This window comes from Leptopilina boulardi, unplaced genomic scaffold (assembly GCF_019393585.1).
Source record: "Leptopilina boulardi isolate dan_hultmark-lab unplaced genomic scaffold, ZJU_Lbou_2.1 LbouV2_19, whole genome shotgun sequence".
Classification (NCBI taxonomy): domain Eukaryota; kingdom Metazoa; phylum Arthropoda; class Insecta; order Hymenoptera; family Figitidae; genus Leptopilina; species Leptopilina boulardi.
The window spans coordinates 247,815-273,677 of NW_026137740.1; the positions used below are offsets into that span (position 1 = coordinate 247,815).

The following is a 25,863-nucleotide window of genomic DNA, read 5'->3' on the forward strand; positions in this document are numbered from 1 at the left end:
GGCGCTGTTTGTATATTTTAGTACAACCGTCTAACCGACGTTTCGTATCGTGTTGATTCTTGTTTCCCAGTTTTTTCAAGTTATGGCTGCCAAAAAATATCTGTTAAATTATCAATCAGAGTTAATTTGTCGAAGAAGAAGAAAAAGAAGTGATAATTTCTTATAATATGTAAAAGTTTGACAACAATCTCAAAGTATACAGAAAGTTCTTCAAGCAATATTAAAAGAGAAAATTTTCCTACAATTCAGTTTAATTGCATTAAGGTAAAAATTGATATCTTTTCTTAACCTTGACTTTTTTAATTATAGTAAAACTTTGTTTAAAATTTTCATTTTTCAATCTTGATATTATAAAATTATGTTACTCATAACCTTACTTTTTACCCTTTTGTACTTTTTAATACATTTATTTTATAATAGAAAACAATTGGCGCGCTGAAGAAAAAAGTGCTGCCTTGTCAATTTATTAAAATTGTTAATTAAATTATATATACTCATAAAATTTTTCTTTATATACTATGAATGTACAATTTAATTAAGATTATTATTTTTCAATTAATAGTTTTAAATAACTGACTAATTTTAGCAACGATTTTTGCTTCCAAAAAAATTCCTGACTTCTTCCTTGAGTATAAAATTATATCGTGCATAATTTTTTTTAATTATGTTACACATAACCTTACTTTTTACCTTGTCGTACTTTTTAATATTTTATTTTACTAGAAAACAATTGGCGCGCTAAAGACAAATCTGCTGCCTTGTTAATTTATTTAAATTGTTAATTAAATTATATAATCGTAAAATTCTTTTGTATATTATGAATATTTACAATTTAATTAAGATTATTATTTTTCAATTAATAGTTTTAAATAACTGACTAATTTTAGGAACGATTTCTGGTTCAAAAAATTCTTCTAATTCCTTAAGTATAAAATTGAATCGTGCATAATTTTTTAAATAAATAAATTCAATATTAAATTTAAGTATAATTTTTAATTGCAATGATGAAGTACAGTTGCTTTTATACAGTATGTATAGATAGACAAAATTGTTATTATAATCGTTCTTAAGTATTCGAGCGACGTAAATATTTAATAAATTCGTAAGATTACTATCGCTTATAGTTTTTGACAAAGATTTGTAGACTATGTATATTTGAAAAAATTCGTTGGACAAAAAGAAGCAGCAGAGTTTTCGTTTGTCGTGTCATAAATACAAAAGGAACGATGCAATTATTAATTACACGGATATATAACGTCTTTTTAGAATTATATATATTGTAATAGATAATAATTTGGTGAATTTACTATGGGAGAAATAAGTGTTTTTGCAAATTTGTGTGTTTTGCAATGTGCTTTTCCATTTTATTTTTTAATCCGATGAAACGCACCTGTCGGATCGCTGAATTTGCTATCGAGTACCGTGAAATCGTAAACAATGATTATATTCCATTTAAGAAGAATTGAGTAACGTTTTTTTCGCTAATAACCTTATATTCATATATTCAATTTATATTAATACAAATTACAGAAACCTTTCGTTTTTGTTTTTTTTACAAACTTTTTTTTATCACCTACTTGAAAATTTGTACACATCATAGAATTTTATTTAAATACACTCTCAACATTTTTTTCTTTTCCTTTCTCACACTTTGGCTTCTCTGGACTATATTCACTTCTGAACTATATAAATTTTGATAGACAAAACATTTCTCACTTTTTCTTTAAAAATTTTTTACATCCACCTCCCTCCATTCTTTTTTTCTCTCTCAATCTCCCTCTGATTACCATCGGTAATTTTTGTTTTCCAATTTTGATAATCTTTAATAATAAATAAAATAAAGCGGAGCGGAGGGGATTGTATGAAATACTGCATAATAATAAGATGGAAATTACGTATTCTAATTAATTAATTATTTTTATAAAACAACTAGGATCTAACTAAAAGCTTTGTAAATTTTTTTGCATTTTGTGTTTTTTCAATTAACAATTGTCAGTGTTACGAAATATTTTATCCAAATATTACTTTTAATATTTTGATGTAACTTTTATATAACAGTAACATAACACTTGTGATTGATTAATATCAAATATATTTTGCAAAAATTCTTATAGGAGACAAATTATTTCCCAAAATCCGTTAAACCAAATTTTTGTTAGAAAATATTTTTTTAAAATAGTGTCTTTGTTTTAATTTTTGTGATTCCAGTTTCGTACAAATTTGTATAAATTTTTTTTTCTATTATTTATTTTTCCGCAATTTCAGTTAATTGAAATCTTTTTGTTCTAAATTACTGTTATTTTATCATATTTTTATATACTTGAACTTTTATCTCTAAATTTAATAAAATTATAATCTATTTGTTATTAATTCCAGATTGAATCACTAAACCAAATAAATTTCCGTAAATGTCTAACTGAAATTGTTCAAAGGCTTTTGGGTAATAATCATTAAAAAAAATTCATCGACTAGTGATCTAAAATTTACAAATTTAAAAATTACGTAGTCCAAGGTTTCATATACAATAATTGACCCTTGATGTTCCAACGTAAGAAAGATTAATTCTCAACATAAATTCTTTGAGACGATTGAATTTACAAAAAATAATTAACGTCGCGGATATCGAGAAGGTCTTGGCTACGTGGAGACCTCAATCACACCTTCAGCAGTATTGTTGTTGAGCATCTTTTGCTTGTCTCTTAGTTTAAGATCAAAATGTGGTGACGCCGAATCCTTAGGATCAATGGGAGACAAAACCTCGGCTTCATCGATTGGCGAGACTGCTCCCTCGCTATCCTCATCATCGTCGAAATCGCCCTTTGGTTCATGCATCTCATGCAATCTCACTGGCAAATAAGCAGGATGATGTAATCCATAATTACTCTCTCCACCGTATGTAACTTTACCCATAAATGATCTAATTTCATCAAAGTATGCATCCTCCCTTTCATTGTCGTTGCTACTGCCTGGAGAATCGGCAACCGAAACAACACCACTTCCATCGTCAGCCTCATGTTTCTTTAAATGACGATCCAAATTTGTCTGTTGACCGAAACAACGATCGCACAAAGGACACTTGAATGGCCTCTGTTTGTCGTGAATATTTCTCACGTGTCTTTGAAGATTACTCGAAATACTGAAGGAACGCTCGCAGTATTTGCATTTGTAAGGTTGTTCACCGGTGTGTGTTCGAAGATGTCTTGTGAGATTAGCCGATCGCGGAAAGACCTTGCCGCAGAATTTACAGGAATAGCGATCCTTCATTTTACCGTGGGTGTGATTATGATGATGATGGGGTATCACAGTGTCGGAATAGGTGTCGAAGGGACGTAACGATGGTCTGGCGAGAAGATGATCGTAGGAACCGGGCCTAGCGGCGTTGAAACCGTTCATCAGGGAGCCTAAAAAAGGAAGACCCCGAGGAGGTCCGAAGGAGGGAAATGGAGGAAGGAGTCGAGGTTCACCAGTTGGAGGTGGTGGTGCTGTGGGAAATCCTGGGAAACTTGACTGTCTGTACATTGCATCAAGGAACATGGGATGAATCGGTCGAGGGTAGGCCATGTGGGGAGGATTCGGCGCTTGTTCGGAAGTTCTTGGAGGACTTGGATCTTCCTTGACTTTGATATTCTCTTCCTCTTCCTTTGGTTGTGGAGGTGGTTCTTCTATGGGAATTGGTACAGGAGAGGGAATACGCTTTCGTTTTTGAGTCGTTTCCAAGGGAGTTGCTGGCCTTTTCTTCGTTTGAACTCGAAGGTCTAGGGGTTGATCGCCTTCGGTGGATTCTTTCTCCTCTTTTGGTAGATTTACTTTCTCTTCTTTTGGTTCTGGACTGAGCTTAACTGGAGGTCTCGCTGGCGATGGTCTGAAGGTTGAGGTCGCTTCTTCAGCAGTGGATGGAGAAACCTTGCTTTGTTGCGGAACGATTTGTGGAGGAGTGAAACGTTCCTTCTTGGGACTTAAGGAAAGTTTCTCCAAACGTTCCTTCTTGGGGCTTAAGCATCGTTTCTCCGTTTCTTCCATTTTCGGAGAGAATAAAAGTGATGAGTTGAGGATATTCGAAGCTCCGGGGAACATTCCGGGATAGTGGGTCATGAGACTTGGAGAATAAAATGGAAGTCCACCGGGCAAGGAGACGGGAGGTAAACGGGGATAAACCAAAAAGGGACTTGTGGCGGTTGTTGGAAGTTGAGGCATTGTTCCTGGTGGTCCAGCGGATGTTGTGGAATCACAGAATCTCTTGTGCTTCGTGAGGGACGTCGAGGTATTAAAGGACTGTCCACATTTGCCGCATTTGCTTTGAGTACGACAGACGGCGTGCATCCGTTTGTGACGACATAGATTGGAGAATTGGGTGTAAGCTTTTAGGCAAACTTCACATTGGAAGGGTTTCACGCTACTGTGAATGTGAGTGTGTTGCTTGAGACCGGAACTGGTGGCGAATGTTTTTCCACATTCAGTGCAAGCGTGACTCCTGGCGCCTACGTGATGTGATCTGATGTGTCGTTGAAGATTTGATGGATCGGTGAAAACCTGTGAATCATCAATCTATTAGCGATACTTGAAAATTAGCCCTATCTAGAGGTGGTCGATTTTTATTTGTTTAGGTACGATTGTAATTCCTTACCTTTGGACAATTCTCGCAGAGATATTTACGTAGGTCACCGTGAACAATGGAGCGATGACGTACCAATAATGGACGCCAGGTGTAACCACTGGGACAATTTTCACAGCGATGTTGCTCTGATGGATATCGATGACACGTCACCAGATGATTGTCTAGACTGAAAATAGAAAAAATTATAAATTCTTATTCATTTGAAAATAGGACATTTTTAATTTGCAGTATTTATGGAGAAAGTTTTTCTTGTATTTGAAGAAGGTCATATATTTGGCGACAGAGTTAAAAGGGGTTGTGAAAGATTGAGATATGAGATGGTATAGCTATACATATATGTGAGGGAACATAGATTTTGTCAACCCCCAAAAAGTGTTGGGCGAGACCCACTACTTCCAGGTGAGATAGTGTCCCCAAGGTGAAGTTACACGCCAGATGAGCTGGGAGCACGCAAAGCTGATGATATAAAGGGTCATAAATGTTTTGAATCGTTTAACACTTCACACTTTACAACAGGTGATTCCTCGATCTCGAGACATGGCTTTGAATCTTATTTTATCTTGCCATTTTAAATCTTATCTCACTGAAAATTGATTTTTTATATAATATATTACTTGCAACACTAAAATAAATTTTTTAAAATCTAACCCCCAAATATTAAAAATTTAGGCAAAAATATTTTTATTATTCTGGTTAATTACTACTTATAAAATTAATATCTTTACATTTTACACAAAAAATTGTGCAAATAAGAAGCGGATTTTTAGCCAAGTCCTTTTAAAATTGCACTGACTTTTGATTTCAAATATATACCTGTTATGATTTCGTGGTATAGTTTGCTTATTAGAAAATAATATCGTGAGAAGCAAAAAAAAAAAATGTTAAACCGATGAGCAATCGAATCAAAGCAGTAATTATGCCGGATCGATGAGGAGCAGTTGACTTTTTAAGGGTGCATAATGGTGCTTACAAACTTGGGACATTGCACGTGTTCAACATGGCATATGTACGGCGTATCACATATATAAATACGCATATAGTCACCGAAAAAGCTCGCGTGATCGTACGTTTATTTTTTAGTCTTTATTCTGATTTTAAGTGGATAACGCAATCCACCCTTTAATTCGCACTATTAATTATTAATTGACATTCTAATATCAACGACACGGACTTTTAAATCCTATATGTGGATAGTAATCTCATCATTGTCTTGATTATCAATATTTTAGAAAAAAATGTTAAAATATAGAAATTATAAAAAATATATTATAAAAACTATTTGTTATAATTTCACGAGTATTGAAAAAAAATTGAAAAATGCTGGACATAAAATTTCTGAAATGCGAGATATAAAAATTTCAAAGGGGAAGATTGATTTTCATCAATGGAAACATGGGAGTTGACATTTATAAATGATTTTTCATGTACTTACACGTCGATATCTTGAAACGGTTTATCGCAGACGGGACATTTTATTTCGCTTTCATCCTCCTCCTCTCTATCTTCGTCTATATTTTCGCTGTGTTGAGAAGCTGAAACAAAAAAGAAAATTTGTCATTTTTTTTTAATTTTCAATTTAAATTCTTTATTCTTTTTTAAAATGAAATGTTGATTTTTTCCAAAGTGTTGTTTAGTAAAATAAAGAAATGCATTCAATTATTTCATGCACTGAAAAAAATTTACTTATTGATTCAAATAATTTTTTTGAATTAAATAAACTGTATTTGAATCAATAATTTTTGTATTTGAAACTACTATTTAGTTGACTCAAATAAATTTTTTTTTCAGTACACTAAAGCTGATAGGAACTCTCATTATTATAAAAAGCGAAATTATAAATAAATAATTAAATGTTCTCAATAGAAAAAATATTTTCTAGTACTAATTTTAATGATAAAAATTTTGAAATTGATTTTAAAATTTATTTAAATTATTGCACAAACAATTTTTTTGTTAAAATACAGACAGACACACAGACACTTTCTTAAAAATAATTTTTTTCCAAATGATATTGTACACTTAAAAAAATAATTTCTACAACCTTAAAATATTAAGGTAATGTCGCCATATATTTAATAATTAAACACAAACTTACAACTAAAAAATTAGTTCGTACTTTAACGAATCACAAAACTGGTTGATGAGACACACTAGCTTGGACAAAGACAATAGCCACAATGATGCTCCAGTTTGTGCAGAATAGAGTACACTCTATTTCAGTAGGTGAATACAGAGAGGGTGACCGGAACCGTTTCCCATTGGTAAAAGCGGGGTTGCTCGTCAGCCAATAGCGGGTGAGAGTGAGTACTCATATACCCCCCGCAATATGCACCCCAAATGTCGTGGTTGCAAGTCAAATCAGGAAGGAAGGATACGTCAAAACGACAGGGGGCCATCGCTTATAAATCGCAACCTATACCACTTTCGTTCCACCACCTACTGTAACTTCCGGTTTTCAAAGATCCTACACTGCCCAATGCTCTATTTATAATGTCTTTTACACATATACATATATAACATATATGTTTTACAAAAATTGTTTAAATTCTAATGTTAGATTTAAGAGTATTCCTCCCATTTTTATGAAATTTTTCCTCTACAATTTGGTATCAGGATTCTCTTTCAATTTAAAAGTTTTGTCCTCTCAACCTAAATTCGTATAACAGTTGTATTTGAGAAGACAATCCTCTTAAATTGATAGGAAAATCTTTTTGATACCTCATTTATGAATGAAAAGTGAAAGAAAAGAAAATGAGAGGATTAGTTTTAAACGAAGAATATTATTCTCGTCTGTGAGGGGAAAATGGTAGAGTATAGTCCTATAATACTTTTCTAAAGAGAGGTAAATGTGTAATCAATTGTAGAATAATACTCTACTTTCAAGCATAAAAGTTAAAGGATTGGAATTGAGGATTTGCCCTCTCTAAGGAAGAGTATTTTTTTAAGTTCATATTTTTCAAAAAATAGTGTTGTTTTGTATGTGAAAATGGTTGTGGATATTTTTTTGGAGGGTGGGAAAATTTTTTTCAAATTCCTATTAGGTGTTATGGTGTAACTTTTGGGTTGTGGAATATTAAGAGGTCGACCGCATCCTCATTTTCTTTTTTAAATTCAGGACATGCGGCTCCAAATTAGTCGTGGATAGAGGACAATTAACGTTTGTTAAGGGGTTGGTCGATCATGAAGTGTGTACAGTGGCGTGCGGGGTTGTGCCCGGTTCCCATGAAGGTCCGTTGGGGGGCCCATCGTCAAACCATATGGCCGGACAAGTGTACCGGGAGATTTAAATAACCGTTGGTCGATAGCTCTTCAACTTTTCTCCTGCACACCTTTACTTCTTCTTATTTTCAAAAACAAAAAATACTTTTGTTTAAAGAGAATATTTTTAATACGAAACGAAAAACGTGTTTTGTGTTTGGAAAAAGTAATCTCATATATATTGTCTGTAGTGAATAAAATAAATGTGTAGGTATTATAAAATGAAAAAAGCGAAAAAAGAATGAAAATTGATGACATAGATTAACTTTTCTAAACGGAAGATTTGAAATTAATAATAATTATATTTTTTCGAATGAAGGGAAATGGAAATTGAATCCACTTTATTCTCAACAACACACCGGTCTGATTTCGGTTGTCAGGTGGTCTGATAAATTATGCTAATTCGATGTTTAATAAGAACGTCGAATGTAGAATATGCTGGGAAGTCAACAGGTGGGATCCACCAACGACATACCCCCAGCCAAGTCGGTTGCAGGCCGTTGCATGGGAAAAAGTAACGGAAATCAATGAAATTATTTAAAACTTTTCAACATCTTTTGTTTATAAGACAACAACATTTTTCGGTTATTTCAAACTAAATTTGTTTGATTTAAATAAATATCTATTTGATTTAAATAAACGTCTTGTGTTTATTTTAATAAATTTTTCGAATAAAGATATAATTTGATTGGGCCAAATTAACTTTTTGTTGATTCAACAAAACTTGACTAACTGCGTATATCTATTGTTATTTATTAATATTTTTTAAAGATTTCTATATTACCGAACGGTTAAAGATTTAACTATACATATTAGTACAGCGCTGACAGTATTTTAATTTTTCTTTTTGCAGAAACTATCCTCGATGGTTTGTGGTGTGACGTACTTCAAAGATAAGGACAAAAGTAAAAAAGGGTATCTTGAAGGACAACGAGTTCTTCACATTCAGACTTTTTAGAACTCGGTCTATTTTTACGGTTATTTTTCACATTTTCTGAATGGAAATTTAACTTGAAAGTAGGGATCTCCGAGGGCTACTTAGTTTGAAAGAATAATCTCCTTGAAGCTGAAAATTCGTTATTAAGGTAAATATTTTAATTTATTGAAAAAATTTTATTACAGACCCCGCTTTAATTTTTTTATTTTCTTAATTAATTGATTTTCTTCTTTTATTTTCAGATTTCCCGACATCGAGAAAAAAGAGTCATCAACTTCAGTAAGTAAAAGAAAATTATAAATTTATAAAAAGCATGTGAAATTGGACCCCCACATTAATGATAATAGTAATAATAATAATAATTAATAGCTTAATTTTTTTCTATTATTCCACGGATTAATTTAATTTATCATCAGATAGAATAAAATCAGTTTCACAAAAAAAAATATCTAAACCATATCATGACAGAGAATAAAGAGAATTATTTCGCTAAAAATGTATCATGAACCTGATCTAAACGTCAAATAGTCACGTCATTAGTCGAATGGATAGAATGAAGATAGGGTTGGTTTCGGGTCCGATGCAAAATCATCCCTTCTCACTCCCACCCTAGAAAAAGTGTCGCGTGCGCCTTTTGTGTGCGGTACCCCTTTTTTGATCCGCGTGTGTTTTTTTCCCTTAACACTCTGTGACCCTGGTTATGCGCGTGTTAATCGACAATGAGAGTCATAAATTATCTTTTTCTCTCTCTGTGTCCTAATAGAGCCATCGAGCGAGATGAAAAAATATATGTATGTATATAGGGCCAGGAGGCAAGAAATATACGAATAACGCGTGTACATCAGAGAAAAAAAATCTCTGCTTCAAAATAAAAACCATAATTCTTGTTAACAGTCTCTGTCAGTTGGCAACACTCCCCCTTATATATAGTAAATGTGTGTTCATATATAGGTAGCATCTCCCTTTAAATTACCACAATTATCATATACACGCACGATACGCAATCGGAATCAATATATACCTATATATTTCAGGGTTGACACTTGAAACTAACATTTTAATCGACATTTATATTTAGATTTAAAATACATTTTCAATAAAATTGAATTTTTGTATAATTTGATATAAATATACACACCCAGACATTTATTATTTTTATTATTTAATTTTGTTGATATTGTTAATAACCTTGTTAAATTGAAATTGGTCAACGGGTTATGATAAATACCGGTTCTAAAAAGAGAATAAAGGTGTAAATCTGTCGCATTATAAATGTACAATAAAATCCGGTGACGACACAAAGACACGTGTCACAATGAGAGAAGCGGCTTGATCGAAATATTATATCTGAGGTTGAGCTGCCATTTGAATGCGTCTGTAGGTACGGCAATATATATAAACCCCATGTAGGCGTGTTAAAGCGATTCCGCCTGTCTCCCCATTCCTCCCACTGTGCAAAAAAATAAAAAGAGAAAAAAAATTATCCTAAGGCTCAGCGCAGATGCCTTGCATTACAAGGGTTAAACAGGGGTGGTGCCATTTGTTTGACATCGTTATTTCCATTATGACATCTTTCCATTCGTTTAGCATGGATCCATTTTCAAAGAGCCCTTGTATCACTTATAAACTAATCTCCTTTTTTTAAATAGAAAGTTAGGTTACTTTGTAATGTACTTTATTTTGGCTGAGAGAAATTTAGAAACATATGATTCTCTTTTCGTCGTCGAGATATCATTTACAAATAATATACTTTCGGATTCTCTGAACAATGTTATTTTTGTATTTCAAAATAATCCTAAATACAAAATTAAATTAATTAATAGAACATTCAGTTATTGTAATTATTTTGAAAAGAAGAAATTCTGAAACAGACTTGAAGCTCAGTTTAACCAATTTGAAAATTGTTCAAGAACTTGACTTAATTTTTACGATGTCGTTTAATGGAGTGGCTCAAAGTTGAGGGTTTATGATTTTCTGTGCTCGACGATTGTCTTGCGCGATAATACTCTCAGTTTTGAACTGTGTATACGTGTGAGTGTAGAATTGAGGGGAAAAGTTATTCGACATCCAGATGTCGCAACGATTAAAACAGAGCTTATTGTTAAACTTGGCCGATAGCTATATATACGTTTACTAATTATCGTAACTCGAATGAGAATTTGCACTCGTGTGATTGTTATTTATTATTAGATTCGTACTATATACCATTAACGTTTTTTTTCATTTCATCGACCAGGAAATAATAATTTTTCTCGACCAAATTCGTTTTTTCTTTAGTCGATTAATATTTATTATGCACCTGAAAGTGACTGAATCAAATTTAAAACAGAAAAAAATGAAATTATATCAACACTTATAATCCCGATGTTTTGACGAGTGAAATTAGTTGAAATTATTATCAACCCCTGTGGTTTTGTTTAAGAGGCTCAAGCTGTTCCGGAAGTGTCCGCAGTCAGTTCCGGTCAAATGTTTGTCCATTATTAATGCTTCAATATCTATATATCAATTCAATGAATTCTGTTCGCTAAGATATTTTTTAAATTTTATTATTTTTTTTGTTTTAAAATGTTTTTTATTTATTTTCTTCAATTATATATACAAGTAATAATTTGACACAATTATTTCTAATTTTAAAAGAAAAAAACATTTCATAAACGAAATTTATTCCAGTTATGAAAAGTTGGTTTTTTTAAAACAAAAATTGTGCCCTTTTATATGGCAGCAATTAAAATATTTATCCTTGAAATGATACCGCGTGCTCCGAATGTCGATTATAAAATCTTAACGAAGGAGCGCATTTTTATGGGACAATTTTAGTGGAGCAACTTAGCGTAGCAATTAAAAGCAACCCTGGTAGCAGTGTTAATTTCTGAAAATTAATTAAGACACTAAAGTACCATACCGTTTCGTTTGGAGAGGGTCAACAAAAATCGGGCACTGTTTTTTCCCAATAAAATACAACTTAATCTCATCTCAGAAACTTTTTAACTTATTCAAAAGTTTTATTTCTTTTCTTTCAGCGATTTTCTTTTATAAATTTAAACGAATTTTTTTTATAGTCAATTATTATTTTATTTTTGATATTATTATTATTTTTTCCTCGATCTATCAAAAATGACGCATTACCAACTAATGTACATATTGGGTTTTTTTTCGATTTAGAAAAAGGTTAAGCGAAGCATAAAAAAAAGTTCAAATCTAGCCATATCAAACAATTAAAAACATGAAAAGCTAATTATAGAATGAAACAGTGATGGTAGAGGAGGAAACGTGAATGGAAAATAATTGTGAGCTCGTGCTGTACTTATATATAATAATCGAAGTGTAATACATGGGGTTAATACTCAACGGCCGCGCACCACCAGGTGAATCACGCCAGAGTCACAGGCCATGACGAGAGTCGTTACATATATAATACGCACCTAATACGTAACCAGTGCAAATGCCGAGTGTATTTTTCACGATTAACGATTTTGGGATTTTTAACCCTCTGCCGGCCCTCATCGTCACTCTCGAATCTCGCACCTGCCCTAGGGGCTAATCGTATGCACACGAGCTAGGGTAATGTCGATTCCTATCAGCTTGAAAAGTCATAAAGACAGCTAAAGGAGTCTTTTTTTTTATATATATGCACTCACCGGTCTCTCGATCGCTTCTGTCTTCGGTCGTGTTTTCCCCGAACAAGTCTGGAAGTTGAAGTGGCTCTCGAAGACCCAACAATAACTCTTCACCGGCTGACACATCTCGCACTGTCTCGTATACAACCTGAAACATTTTCATTATTTTATTCATGTTCTTTAACGATTTTTTTGTGCAACTTCATTTTCAGTTTTTGAAAAAAATAACCGGTTACGAGTGATGACTGTAAAATTTTTCACTTTACGTTTCACCAATACGAGTTTGAAAATTATAGATAAATTGTTGAAATTGTACTTTTTGCAAAGTAAATTTAGTTTTTTGTACAAGTTGATTTGTGAACAATACAAAATGGTGAGGAAATATTGCAGGAAATTATCTCTTTAAATATTGAAGTTGTTAGTAAAATCGTGGTTAAATTTTTTTATCTAACAATTAACTACACTGAGACTACTTTGAATCTATTTTCAATCTGAATTAAAACTATTTTGAAACTAACGTAAAACTACTTTGAAACTATTTTAAAACGAAATAAAAACTACTGAAAGACGAAAGAAAAAAAAATATTTTATTAAAACTATAATGTTTGGCTAAATTCTTAATTTCTTTAGAGTGGGGTGGGATATATAAATTTATCTTGAAAGTATCATTACGACCCCAATGAGCGATCATGATGACATTCGACGCACTGATAGAGCGTTCCGTGCTGATCCATTCCGAGAAACTTTTGTCAGGAAACTACTGCCACGATAGATATGAGTTATATAGTTTCATGGGGGTGACTTAATAACTAAACGCTTTAGGGTACCACCCACACGACATTCGTGGCCATATGTGGCTTTGTTCACACCGTGACCAAAACTCTTCTTTCACATCGCAGTATACATATATTGTTTACTCGATAACCCCTTCATTATCATTACAACCAATTGCCTATATAAACTCTGTATAATTTTTTTCTCCAACAAAAGTGTACTGGAATTTTCATTCTACAAATTGCAACATTTTTTTTTGAAGAGTTTCTAAAGAAATTCGAACTTTTAACAATTCGAATTATTAAAAGTTTGAATTGTCGTAAAAAGCAATTTTTAAAATTTCAAATTATTAAAAGAAAATTTAAAAATGGCTATAAGCTAAATGTAAAAATATACTGCGATTATTTAAAAATTCAATTTATGAACCCTAAAAGAAAAGGAGAGTAACCAAATCCGCATGTCGTGCTTAAAATATCCCTCCCCTCCAAAAAAAGGTGACCAATTTCTCCGAATTTTTTGACATTGTGAAAATAAATATAAAAATTTCGAAATGGGCGCATATTGTACAATATTGTACATGAAATAAAATTAGTTGAAACCGATGGCGCGATGACTCGTGCCAAGGCAAATTCTGGCACAAAACTGATTAATTTTCATTGTGTTATTATTCGTGAAATTAGTCACAACTGACGTTTTTGTTAAACGTCAGTTGCTTTTTAGAGCAGATTGTAAATTACACTTCAATGCTCCATTGAGGCGCGCGCGTGTTCCACTCATCAGACTGGTACAAAATAGAAGTTAATAATAATTATCAGCATATAATATATGTATTTATATATTGATTATAATATAATAATAGTCCATGGCAAATTGAAACTCATTGATTCTGTATTGAATTTCCGTACAGTCAATTAAGTTATGGTCGTAGTGAATTATTCAAATTCTAATTACCTCTCCTCCAATGAGAACGTGTCGCATGTTGATAGTGTGTGGACTCGATGTACTTCTAATATACTTGAGCCAATTACTCGTTTCATGAGATGCATCAAACCATCCTCTCGCTCCACTTCCCGGAACTTTGACCTGCAATAAATATTTTCTTTATTCTTGTAACAACAATTGACAAAAATCATGAAAGCTAGTCTCAATTAGTAAACTAAAAGAAAAAAAGTCTGATTTGGCGTGGAATACATTATTTATTTATTTTAACATTTACGGCAATTTTCATTCTTTTTTTTTAATGTGTGGAGAGGCTAAACAGCAATTCACTTCTCGATGCGCTTTATATCCTAATTCGCGTATACATATACAGCATCTGGAGTTAGTTCCATGATCCCTGGGCTTTTAGGGCGAGTCAAGTGATTTTTCTAAATTGTCTTGTGGGCTCAGAAATTTCGCGATGCATGGGTAACCATGCGTTTCACCCTGATCCACCCCTTAGGACCACACTTCTTACTTCTCTGACCCTCTCAGCAACAACGATCATCGAATTTAATCGTTATCCTCACGCTCCCCACGTTTTCTTTGCACTTACTGACGCTTCGTTGACCGAGGATCACAATTTTAATGGAGTTCAGTTCTTGCTTAATTGGAAGTATCTCAATTCAATATGTGTATATACACACTTTATACCTACTATTAAATTTATCATCTCGGCAAATTGGTCATTCAACATTTTATTCTTCATGAAAATATAAATTCATATAAAATATGAATTTTTAGATCTAATTTGAAAAATATTAAAAACTTTTTCTCTTTATTTCAACGTTTAAATTTGGCGCCATTATTTTATAGTTTTCCGTTACATGGTTGGTACTAGTGTCAATTCATAAGATTCCTAACCTAAATCTTCGATTCGTTAATGTAATAAGGTCTCTTTTCTCAATGAGCGTCTATATGAAAGAAGAAAACTTTTTGTTTTACATGAGATAAATATTTCCAACAATACTCATTAACCCTAATATTGGTAGCTTAAATTTTCAAGAGCGGCTAATGAATACCACGATTCGTCACCGTCTGTCAAATTTGTGCCATTAAAATGTCAATGTATTGTCGATGATTTCAGCACGTTTCCACTTTTCCACGAGGGTGAAGATATAAACTACCGTATAGGGTGAGAATAATCAAAGTTTATAAGGGGAATCCATTCTGTGTAAACGGTTGCACTTGTACAAAATGACTTGCAGAAATTAGAAAAAAAATTCTTTTTTCCAAACCCAATATTTGTAATTCAAAAATAACATATAAATACATCCAATAAAGAAAATAAACCGAATAATCAATCGGAACTTTGGAAAATATTTTTCTCTGTAGATAAATGAGGTTTAAAATAATAATCTCGACAAATATTTTGTGGATGATCAAACAATAGATGGTTTCTCTCTTTTTTTGGGGCAGAGATAAATCTCAGATAATTTTCATGTTATCAGAGATCCATTAGACTTACGATATTTTCTACCTGTGTTGTACAAGTTCTACCACCTGTCGGGTCGTAGGAGGAACTATGGGGTGAGCATAAAAATCAATAAGATAACTCACAGGTGGATAAGTGCCATTAGGTTATGGTAAGTAATCTCGGTTACTGAGCCTCTCAGCAAAAGTATATTCTTCCAATTTTCTTTTTGAAAAACCTTTGCATGCACTTTATCCGCATACCTCTCCACAACTTAATCCGGATCGCATAAACCCGTCTCCCTCGCTCTGTCTCTTTAAAATAAACTTCCGAAAACATCGGGTGTAATCCTTGTCTAAAACTTATTCATGCTTCGACACTTTCTCCTTCAACTTTGTTTCATTCAGGAAAAAAAATATTCAATTCAGAAAATATTTTTAGAATGAAAAAAGAGCCTCAATTTTTTGTATATATTATATCTTTTTTTACTGACAATACGAGATTCTTGTTTATTTTTCTTCTTTTTTTGAGAGATTCTATGAAACGCGAATTGAATTTTCTTTTTAATGTAATAGTCAAAATTCTTTGGCTTGCATTCTGCCAAAAAAATAATTCGAACAAATAAAAATTTGGCTAAAAGAAAATTCAATCTGATGAAATTGTATAAAATAAAAATTTTAACAAATAAATTTTAGGGATTCTTCATGTGTTTCTTTCGATGTCGATAAAGAAAAACACTTCTAAATCTTGAATCTTTTAATTCCTCTCATTAATAATTAATCGAAAAGAGAAGATACTTATGAAGAATATGATGGGATTTTTTTTTAAATTTGCTGAAGCCGAAATTCATGACTTATTGGACCGTATTTGTGCGTCGCAGGTCCATTACCAGATTTTAGAAGCAAACAACACTGTGGTGTCAGGTAGTTTGGTCGAAAAACTCGTAATGTCCCACGCGTGCAGACAAAGTAATATGTATAGTATATATACAATTTTTGTGAACGAGAAGAAAAGTGACAAGCAAGACGATTTGCCCTGGGCAATAATGGATCCCAGCTACTGGGGGACACTAAGAAGTATTTCTAGGAGATGGGCACGAACCCTGCACACAATAAGAAGAATCCACGGGTTACACGACAGATTAGAATCTATATACATCCCATCACACCTTTCAACAATGATACCTTAAATCACCGTTTATTTGTCAACGAATGAAAAAAGAAAATCATCACTAAATCGAGTGTCATGTGACATTAAAAAATGGCACAAACTGACATTTTTTTCTAATTATAAATGCAAAGTTTGTTTAATATTCTTTAAAGAGAAAACAAATGTTTGTTGTTTACTGAAAATTAGGTCAAATGTCGATTAGGCCAAATGAAAAGTAGGTCAAGTGGTGATGAGGCCATATAAAGATTAGTTCACAAAAGAATAGGGCCAAAAAAATATCAGTTCAAATAAGAATTTGCGGATATATTATGATTGTGATAATTGATTTTAGTCTACTTAATCATTAGGCTATTTAAAATTTGGAAAAAATTCATGCGCATTTTTAAATTTAAAATTAATTGATCAACAATGGAAAAAAGTGCGTAGTTTACAGAATATCGTCTCTCTTTTGTTGTTGTGTCGCGAACTGTGAGAAATTTCACACGTGATCTGGAAATAAAGTATATAGATGATTGGTGAAGTGAAATTGGTTTTGAACAACGCGTGACGAAGAGATTTTTCCTTTTTTCCATCTTTGTATGAATGGAAGAAGAAGAAGAAGAAGACGTTGAGGACGAACGCCGCCTTTAAATCTTTCACAGCAGGAAATTTTTCACTTTGTCGGCACGTGTGGACATGTGCGGACAATTCGTGTGGTAGATTTGTCGCTATAAGGAAATATATTTTGATAATGCTTTTTTTACTTCTCAGTTTCGAAAACGGATAGATATGACAATTGAGTGTCAAGAAAAAAAAAATGAAAAAAACTGTCGTAAAATGAGACACGCTTTCATCTCGATGTTATAGTCGGGACAACACTCTGCAAAATCATCAGGGATTACCTTCCGATTTAATGGGATCGCATTTATTCCCCTTTATAGAAAGATTTCATTGACTTGTGCCGCCCTTTATCAAAATTTGTTGTTAAGAATAAGTTTCACGGAAAATTGATTAAAGGTTACGACAAAGAAGTTAAATTTAAATCAGTCTTTTTAAAATTCTCTAAATTTATAATTATTCTTCTGATTCTATATAATTCTTTAGATGTATTAGTTGCTATTTAAACTTATCCTTTACTATTATTTTGAAAAAAAGGCAAGGGGTTATAATTAAAATTTCCAGTTAGAATTTCTTTCTAACAGATGAAAACTGAAATACTGCGAAAAATGTGTCAGAAACAGATTTTCGAGCATTCTTCCTTCTGACCTTATCTGCTTTAACGCCTCTATTGTGGGCCTTGTTGAAAGGAAAACTAACAGAGGATGCTTCCACGAAGATGAGCTCCGGCTGGGCCAGTTGTCAAGAAACATAGATCTATATCCCTTTTGTCAAAATCGTTGACATCTCAATTTTTTTGTTACAAACAAGTTTTACGTCTCTCTTGTTAAAAATTTCAAATTATTTGCTTTCTATGAAAAAAGAGTAAAATTGGTTTCCGCTAAAATATAGCTTTGAATAATTATAATAAGTTTTAATTTTTATTTTATTAGAATTCGGAGACGCATTAATAATGTCTGAAATTAATTTGATAGAATTTTTATTTTTCAAAATTTGTATTTGTCCGAACTATTTTTTGCCAGAATTTGACCGATTTTTCATTCACTCAATTTATACTGTCATATGGAGGTTATTTGTTCAAAAACAATTAAAAATGAACTGACAATTTATTACCCATGTTCTTTTGTCAATAAATCTTCTGATGTGAAAAATTGCTCGAGAAATCAAAATAGAATGTTGATGGTACAAAAAAAAATTTATTATAACATCACATTTTCTAGAGGGGGAAAAATGGGACTTTCCGGACAATCAGGACATGCGGTCGAGTAATCTTGTTCGACCTAGGCGATGCAAGGACGCACTCGGTTACAAAACACATGATCGCCTCCTTTGTAACCTCACACCTTCAACAAAACCGATCTGTCGAAAGGTTTTTAGTGGGGCATCCGCGTTTACAGAAAATGCCGAAAATGGGAAACGAAAAATCTTCACTACATGCGATGCTTTGCTGAAAACTAGGAAACTTTTTCAATAATAGTCCCTTATAATCGGCACATAACGTTCCGAGTCGCATCATTGTGACTGAGAGCTCAGTGCAAATCTTTCCAAAATGCGGGTGAATAATATAACCTTTCACGATTGTCATCTCTTCTTCTTTTTCCTTTTAAAACGGAAATTTCCTTCAACATATTCAAATTCTCGTATTTTCTATACAAGTTGTAGAATAATTAGATGCATTATAATAGTTATAGTTGTTCACAAAGGAATTTAAACTTGAAACGGAAATTAATTTTGCTTTTGACTGAAATTTCGTTTAATAAATAAATGGTTATTTAAACAAAATTTCATTTAGGGTCGGTTTTGGATTATTTATTAATCAAGACTTTAATCATGATCAAGTTCAACTTTTTGCCTGAGAAGCTAACAACACTTTTTCAAGTTATTATCTTGGCGATATCGAGAGGAAAGTTATATGAATAAAACGAATAGATGGAGAATGATAGCCGCATGATGATCGACGCAAAAATGCTTTTAACGGTCACAGCGTGTTCTCCATTCACCCGTATAGCATTTAGGAATCATTCATCTATCAGACTCGCAATCTTCCGACGCACTATTTCAAATCAGTTTTTATTTATTTTTTAGTTTTCATATTTTTGAAGCGAAAAAATATGAAAAAATAAAATGGAAATTGATTTGAAATAGTATAGTATAAATAAATTAATACGAGGATAAAATAATAATTATGTTTCGTTTCGATTTTTAGGAGAATGAACGTGTAGGGAATATTATACGAGAGTAAAATTAATCCAACATTAGAGAGATGAAATTTAATACATGCAAATTTTCGTGTTGAATGGAATATTTCATAGAATAGAAACATAAGGCTTTTCTCGGGAGTTTCCGTCGGAATTAAAAGGACTCCATATATACTAGGAAAATTCGTTGAGTTCACCATAGCGAAACAACGCAGTCAATTATCATGCCTTAAATAACAGGGCTGTTTACGATTCTCAACTTGGTAATGGCGACGTCAGCTCACCCTCGCGTGGGAAGGGGAGTAGGATTACCAAAACAGAGAGAGAGAGAGAGTGAGAAAGTGAAATCAAAAGCACAAAAGCACGTTAACTTGGCGACATCTTTGCCTAATTCCTCTCTCAGATCCCTGGACTCTAGTAATATAGACACACGTCTCCTTTCCTGACGCGACGCTAACAATCTTAATGAATCTCAAGAAATTTCATTAGGTCTACAATGCTTCTAACAGTAAGAAATTTTCCCCAAATATTCAAAATTATGCAGGTGAAAATAAATTCCATAATCATTTTTCAAAATATAGTTGTTTCTAATAAAAAATGTCGGTATTGTAGAAATCTAATTTAAAAAAAATTATTACAAGAAACAATAACAATATTATGATTGTTTACATATATCGCGTGGGAGCAACACACTATAGGAGAAGAAAAGGTTAAGGAGATTGATTTATGCAGAGCAATAGTTGAAATTGCCCTTGGCATTATGGCGTATATTGAACTTAGCTACTCCCTTTGCTGAACCAGATTAGTTTGGCCATTGTATATACCTATAGTCTATCGTTCACTATTCGCACAATCTATCAACCCTCACTGACCAAATTACTTGTTTGGGGTTGAGTATATATCTAATACAGTAGACCTGCACTGCTTAAATATAACGAAAAATTAATGCCTTTCCCACAGCTAATACAATCCTTTTCTTTGGTAAATATAATTCCCTAAAATATCTGTTTAAAAAAAATCCGTTTCTAAATGTTAAAATTTTCAAGCACTGATAGAACAATTTTTGTTGTTGAAAATATACGACCCTCTTTGAGCTTTGTGAAAATTATCTCAAATTTTTTTTATGGTCATTTGGATCAACTAGAAATGGATCCCAATTCTTCCCTAAGGTCAAAAATTCTTAAAACTAGAACAACGATTATAAATCATTTGGGGTTGGAAATATTTCGATACCATTACGACGCAAGAAATAATACAAAAGTATTATGATATTATGTCGAGGTATCATCACGCATGAAAAATTCGAATGGAATATGATATCTCTCGATTTGTCTAATGGTATATCGCGCAACGTCAAAAGCAATGTCTCGACAGTGGAAAAACAATTTTGCCAAATTTTCTGGTAAATAGGTCTTCTAATGATCGATCATAAGAGAGGGGCTGAAGCTGACGCGACTATACGATATAATTTATACCGTTAGATAGAAACACGGGGGTAGCTTCCCTTACAAAAATATTATATATATATATAACATAACTCGCACGAAAAAGTTGAGGGAGGCATCTGCTGCACGTTAGATACGGGTCGAAGGGCACTGCCTGCCTTGTCATTACTTGCATAGCTTGTCCACCAGGAGTCAAGTGGGTCAAGTATACATATGTAACTCTCATATAATAAACATGAAAAACAATACTGATTTCATAATCTACAATTTTCATTGTAATTTTAGTTTCACTTTATAGAAAAGAAAATTAGACATAAAAAAGGAATTCCAGTAACCGGATTGTTAACCCTATCCTGATTTTAATCTAACTGAAGAAAATTAAAAATCCATCAGATTTGCTTTCGAATTGTTAGACCAACAAAAAAATTGTTGCAACAACAAGCCAGATTCTTCAGTTCTAATTAAGTAACAATCCAATCAATTTTTTCTGAAGAAAATGGATTATTACTAAGAGAGTTTATGAAGCCTGCAAAAAAATTCTCAAAAAAAGTAAGGAAACTTCTAAAACCTTAAAAGTAATGAATCGTTAATTGATGAACAATGTCGCCCCCGACAATAATAAGAGTTTGCTCGCCCTCGAAATTCATTATGGGGCTTCTCTCGAAGACGAGGTAAAAGCAGGGCGCTCTCGCGAGAAAATGTGATTCCTTTGAAGGTGAGGAGGCCGAGAAAGTTCCACATCCTGAGAATTATCCTGCGCGCAATGATCAGAGTTCAAATATATATTGTTACTTGAATCTTGGAGACAATCGTCGCTACATCAAAGGGCATATAATTGTTGCCCGTAAATTATAACCAGGAGCACTTAGACGACTTCTCGTTATGAGTTGCAAACATGTTCAATTAAGTTTAGAAGGGTCCGTTGTACACCTACAACAATCACATATGTATTTGTGAGACGAAATAGATAAATATATGTGTGAAAAATAAGAATCAGGGTGAGCGAGAGAAGAAGCTAAGAAGCAAATAGGGAGTCATCTGACAAAAGGACCAAGAGCCCCTAGTTCGGGGTGATCACAACCATGGTCATGGCGAGGGTCAACCTTATACTTTGGTAACACGTGCCTCTTATGTCCATTTCGATAGATAGTGGATTTCACAGATTTATCACCCCAAATTTTACGCTTACTTTTTTTTAAGTGGAAAAAAATTCCTTTTCAACTTGTTTATAGTTCTGTCCCGGAACTTTATTAAAAAATAACCGTGAAATTATCAATCTCTTGTTTAACAGGTTTATCTCCACTCGCAATATCAGTTTTTCATTTTCTAAACTTTGTAATCCAGATTTGATTGTTTCACTGCTTTACCGATTAATGATAATTCAGATTTGACTATTTCAATCAATAAAGAATTCTACTAATTGTTGGTGAAATATGATTGAATTTCAGTGTAAATCTAACTGAAATGATATAACAATAATCTTGTTTCACGAAAATACAAAACAAGTTTTTCGGGACAAGTGCAACGATTATTGGGACGACAAAAAAGGGGTTTTTGTGGCTCTCTGTCTCTCACTTGAAAGTTTGTCGGATACAAAAAAAGTAAATTTAAATGTCAAAATATACACGGTCTGACTGTATTTATAAAGTCATTCAAAGGTATCATATCTTTATTACCATAATGCGAGAAGGTAACTCACGATGCCGAGGTAAAACTGTCAATCAAAAACTCGATCTTGAAAAAAGGTCTAGTTAGTTGGACACCCAGGGTTCGTCGGTGCATAAACCATTTTGTTAAAAACTTTCACTCTATTATATACGATGCGTGTGTGATCACCAAGTCGCATATTACTCGTTTCAAATTTGTCATTCTACACTGCAGGTTCTCTTCATCTTCCCAGGCTTGTATCTTCGCAAATATTTACCCTCATAATGAATATTCAAAAATTACAAATGCAATTATTTTCTTATTCACTACTCTAGTAAAATTTATGTTGTAGCGAATAATTTGCTATAGCAGAGAAACAATTTTGTGGCAGCAAATAATTTTTCTGTAGTCGTGAATAATCAATTAATTAAATTAACAGTTTCTTTAATTCAAATAAAAATTATTTGCCTTAAATAAATATTTCATTTTGATAATAATCAAGTATTTATAGAATCAAATAATTTTTTTTCCATTGTAGTTAAAAATAAAAATTTATTTCAGAAAATGTGACCCTGAGAAAAATGACCGATCTCTTGACATTCGAAAATAAGGTTGTCAACGTACGACAGAACAATAAAAGAAAAAAGATCCCCGCGGTTTTGATTGTCACTTGTTTCCTGCTGATTCTCGCGGAATTCCTTTGCCCCTTGAAGAATCCTTTAAAAAAATTTTAATACGCGAAATCCCGAAGGTCAGAGAGATCATGAGCCAGAGGCTGTCCGTAACCCTACGCCTTGAGAACGAAAAACGCCTTACGACCTCTCGTTCGGCTTTTAAATATCGATTTAATCTAACCGATCCACACCTTAGAAAAAGGGTCCTCCTGTTCACTTTATAATAATAGTATAATATATCCGTTGACTGATTGTGCGAGAGTGTATTATTGTTTAGGTATATATATATGTACTCCAAGGAAAAATACATATATATATATACGCAAGCTTACCTGGCACATAATATTCGCATTGTCGATTTGCTTCCGGGGGTTGACCGCCTCTGAAACGCCCTGACATGGCTGGACATTGTCCATCGCATAAAAGCACCACAATATAATATATATATATATATATGTATATATAACTGCGTCGCAGCTTTCAATCTAATTTTATCATTATTTCAAGGTGAAGGATTTTATTACATCTCTTCCTTTTTCAATATATCACGTGGGAATTCTTTTTCTTTAAAAGAAGTATAAAAAGTTAAATAAAAAAAATTCAATCAGCGGAGCAATGTTTTTTAAAAAAATTAATATTCTCATAATTTGGGAAATTTTTAACAATATGGTTCATTTTTGTAAATTCTTTGAAAATACATACGTATTAACATTTTCCCTCGTGATGAATTGAAAGAAAAACTATCTCATAGTCCAGTTGTAATACAAGATCGTTAATTTTTTTTTCTCCAAATTTTTCGATGACAGAATATTGTGCGATGTTCTTTGAAGTGCAAAAACCATTATCACCGCAAGTTTAGTCCGCGCGCCTTTTGTCAAAATTCACCGCATTTATATAATTTGTCAGTGGCATACGTTATAACGATGGTTTGTATATATATATATAAACGAAGCTTTCCACACGATTTGGCAAAAAAATATACGTATAGGCGACGCGTGCTTGCTCCCTCTTTTTATGCCACTCACCCTCCCCCAATCATTACCTTCAGATTTATATTCTACACATACGCACAAAAAAAATTCTGTATTCAAAAGAATTTATATATTCGTTTCGAAAAATTCTTATTGTTTCTTATAATATACAAATTTATTTTTTTAGAAATTTAATTTCTCTATCAACATTTAAATAAAAAATAAAACAAATTCGGTTTTCGATTCGAAAAGCGAAGTGAATTCAGTATTACTGAAATGTTGTATAACACTGTAACAACAACTTTTAGAAAAAGTTATGAGCACGAAGAATAGAAGAATGGCGAAAAAATCGAGAACGACACGTTGAAGGACAAATAAAAAAAATAAATAAATAAAAAATTGCGAAAGGAGGAGAGAAATAATAAAGAGTCACGGGCATAAAATCAATCTTTCAACTCCGGAGCTGCTTTTCTGATCTTCGAAGTTCAAAACGAGTCTTTAAGCATCCTTTCAAGTTTTACCATTCATTTAGAGCACCATTTAAAATGCTATAGGAAATATTTACTTGAAAAAATGAGAAGAGAAGTCGACAAAATGCCTTACACATTTTTACCTTTGTAATTATTCATATTATTCATTTTATTGCAATTTTAACCTTTTTATAGGTTAGTAGGTTAAATTTTAAATTATTGTTTCCGATATTATATTAATTTTAAAAAAGATTAATCATTTATCGAAAATGGATGACAAAAAATTGATTTTTTGTCTTTATTTGAAATCTTTCAAATGTATGACAAAGTGCGGTAAAACACGATTAATTTCTTTTTTTTTAAAGAGAAGATAGAATCGCGTGCCAGACTCATCGGATTGATCATTTGAGCCCCCAAAAGAGGTCGTTGAAATTATTTGGCAAATTGGTTAGAGACTGCTAGTATCGTGTCTATACATCGAGGGGTGTGAGATTCCGCGCGAATGAACTTAAGCCTCAGATTGGTTTAACAGCCACGAAAGCACGCCGCATATCGTGCGATTACGCGTCACCGAAGCTATAAACGCACCCGGAAGAGTTCGTTTTCCTGTTCTCTCGATTCTCCCCCTCCCTCGCTCACCAATCCCTTATTTAAAAATTTTTTTTTTGATACGAATCCCTCAGAATATAGAAAAAAAACCAAACCCAAAATCACAGCAGGTGGGGTAATACCGATATCCCAAACTAAAGGTATACCCTCATCTTTTTTTCACAACATAAGTAAGGATCGATTCGATGGTATGAATAAACATCGAATTTAGGGCAAAAATTCGGTTTACCTGCCACCTCTATCGCTTCTTCATTCATCTCCAAGATCTTGTGCAATATGAGAAAAGGATTAGGGCCCAAAAAAAGGGAGTTGATTTTTTTTTCTTTTTTTATCAAACGATTCTTCATCTTGGGAACAAAAATCACTTGGGGGGAAATTCGGATTTTTGAAATATTGTGTAATACAATAATTTTGGACCTATTTTATTTAATTATTTGCCTATTGTTTAAAAATTAGTTTTTTCAATTTTTGAATAAAGTTGTTTTTAAA

The 25,863-nt window shown here is 32.7% G+C and overlaps 1 protein-coding gene across 3 annotated transcripts in view; it reads right to left on the minus strand.

Annotated features, from left to right (window-relative positions):
- Positions 1-973: 973 nt before the first annotated feature.
- LOC127277892 (histone-lysine N-methyltransferase PRDM16-like) overlaps positions 974-25,863 on the minus strand; it is a 64,759-nt gene continuing 39,869 nt past the window's right edge. For 2 of the 3 annotated variants that reach the window (XM_051299321.1, XM_051299320.1), the window contains exons 4-8: positions 14,153-14,284; positions 12,449-12,575; positions 6,048-6,147; positions 4,625-4,781; positions 974-4,545 (exon numbers count right to left, since the gene is read on the minus strand). In XM_051299321.1, the coding sequence (XP_051155278.1) occupies positions 2,638-4,545; positions 4,625-4,781; positions 6,048-6,147; positions 12,449-12,575; positions 14,153-14,284 (2,424 nt within the window). In that variant the 3' untranslated portion in view covers positions 974-2,637. The remainder of the gene's footprint in view (positions 4,546-4,624; positions 4,782-6,047; positions 6,148-12,448; positions 12,576-14,152; positions 14,285-25,863) is intronic. The other variant, XM_051299322.1, reaches the window with a different exon arrangement.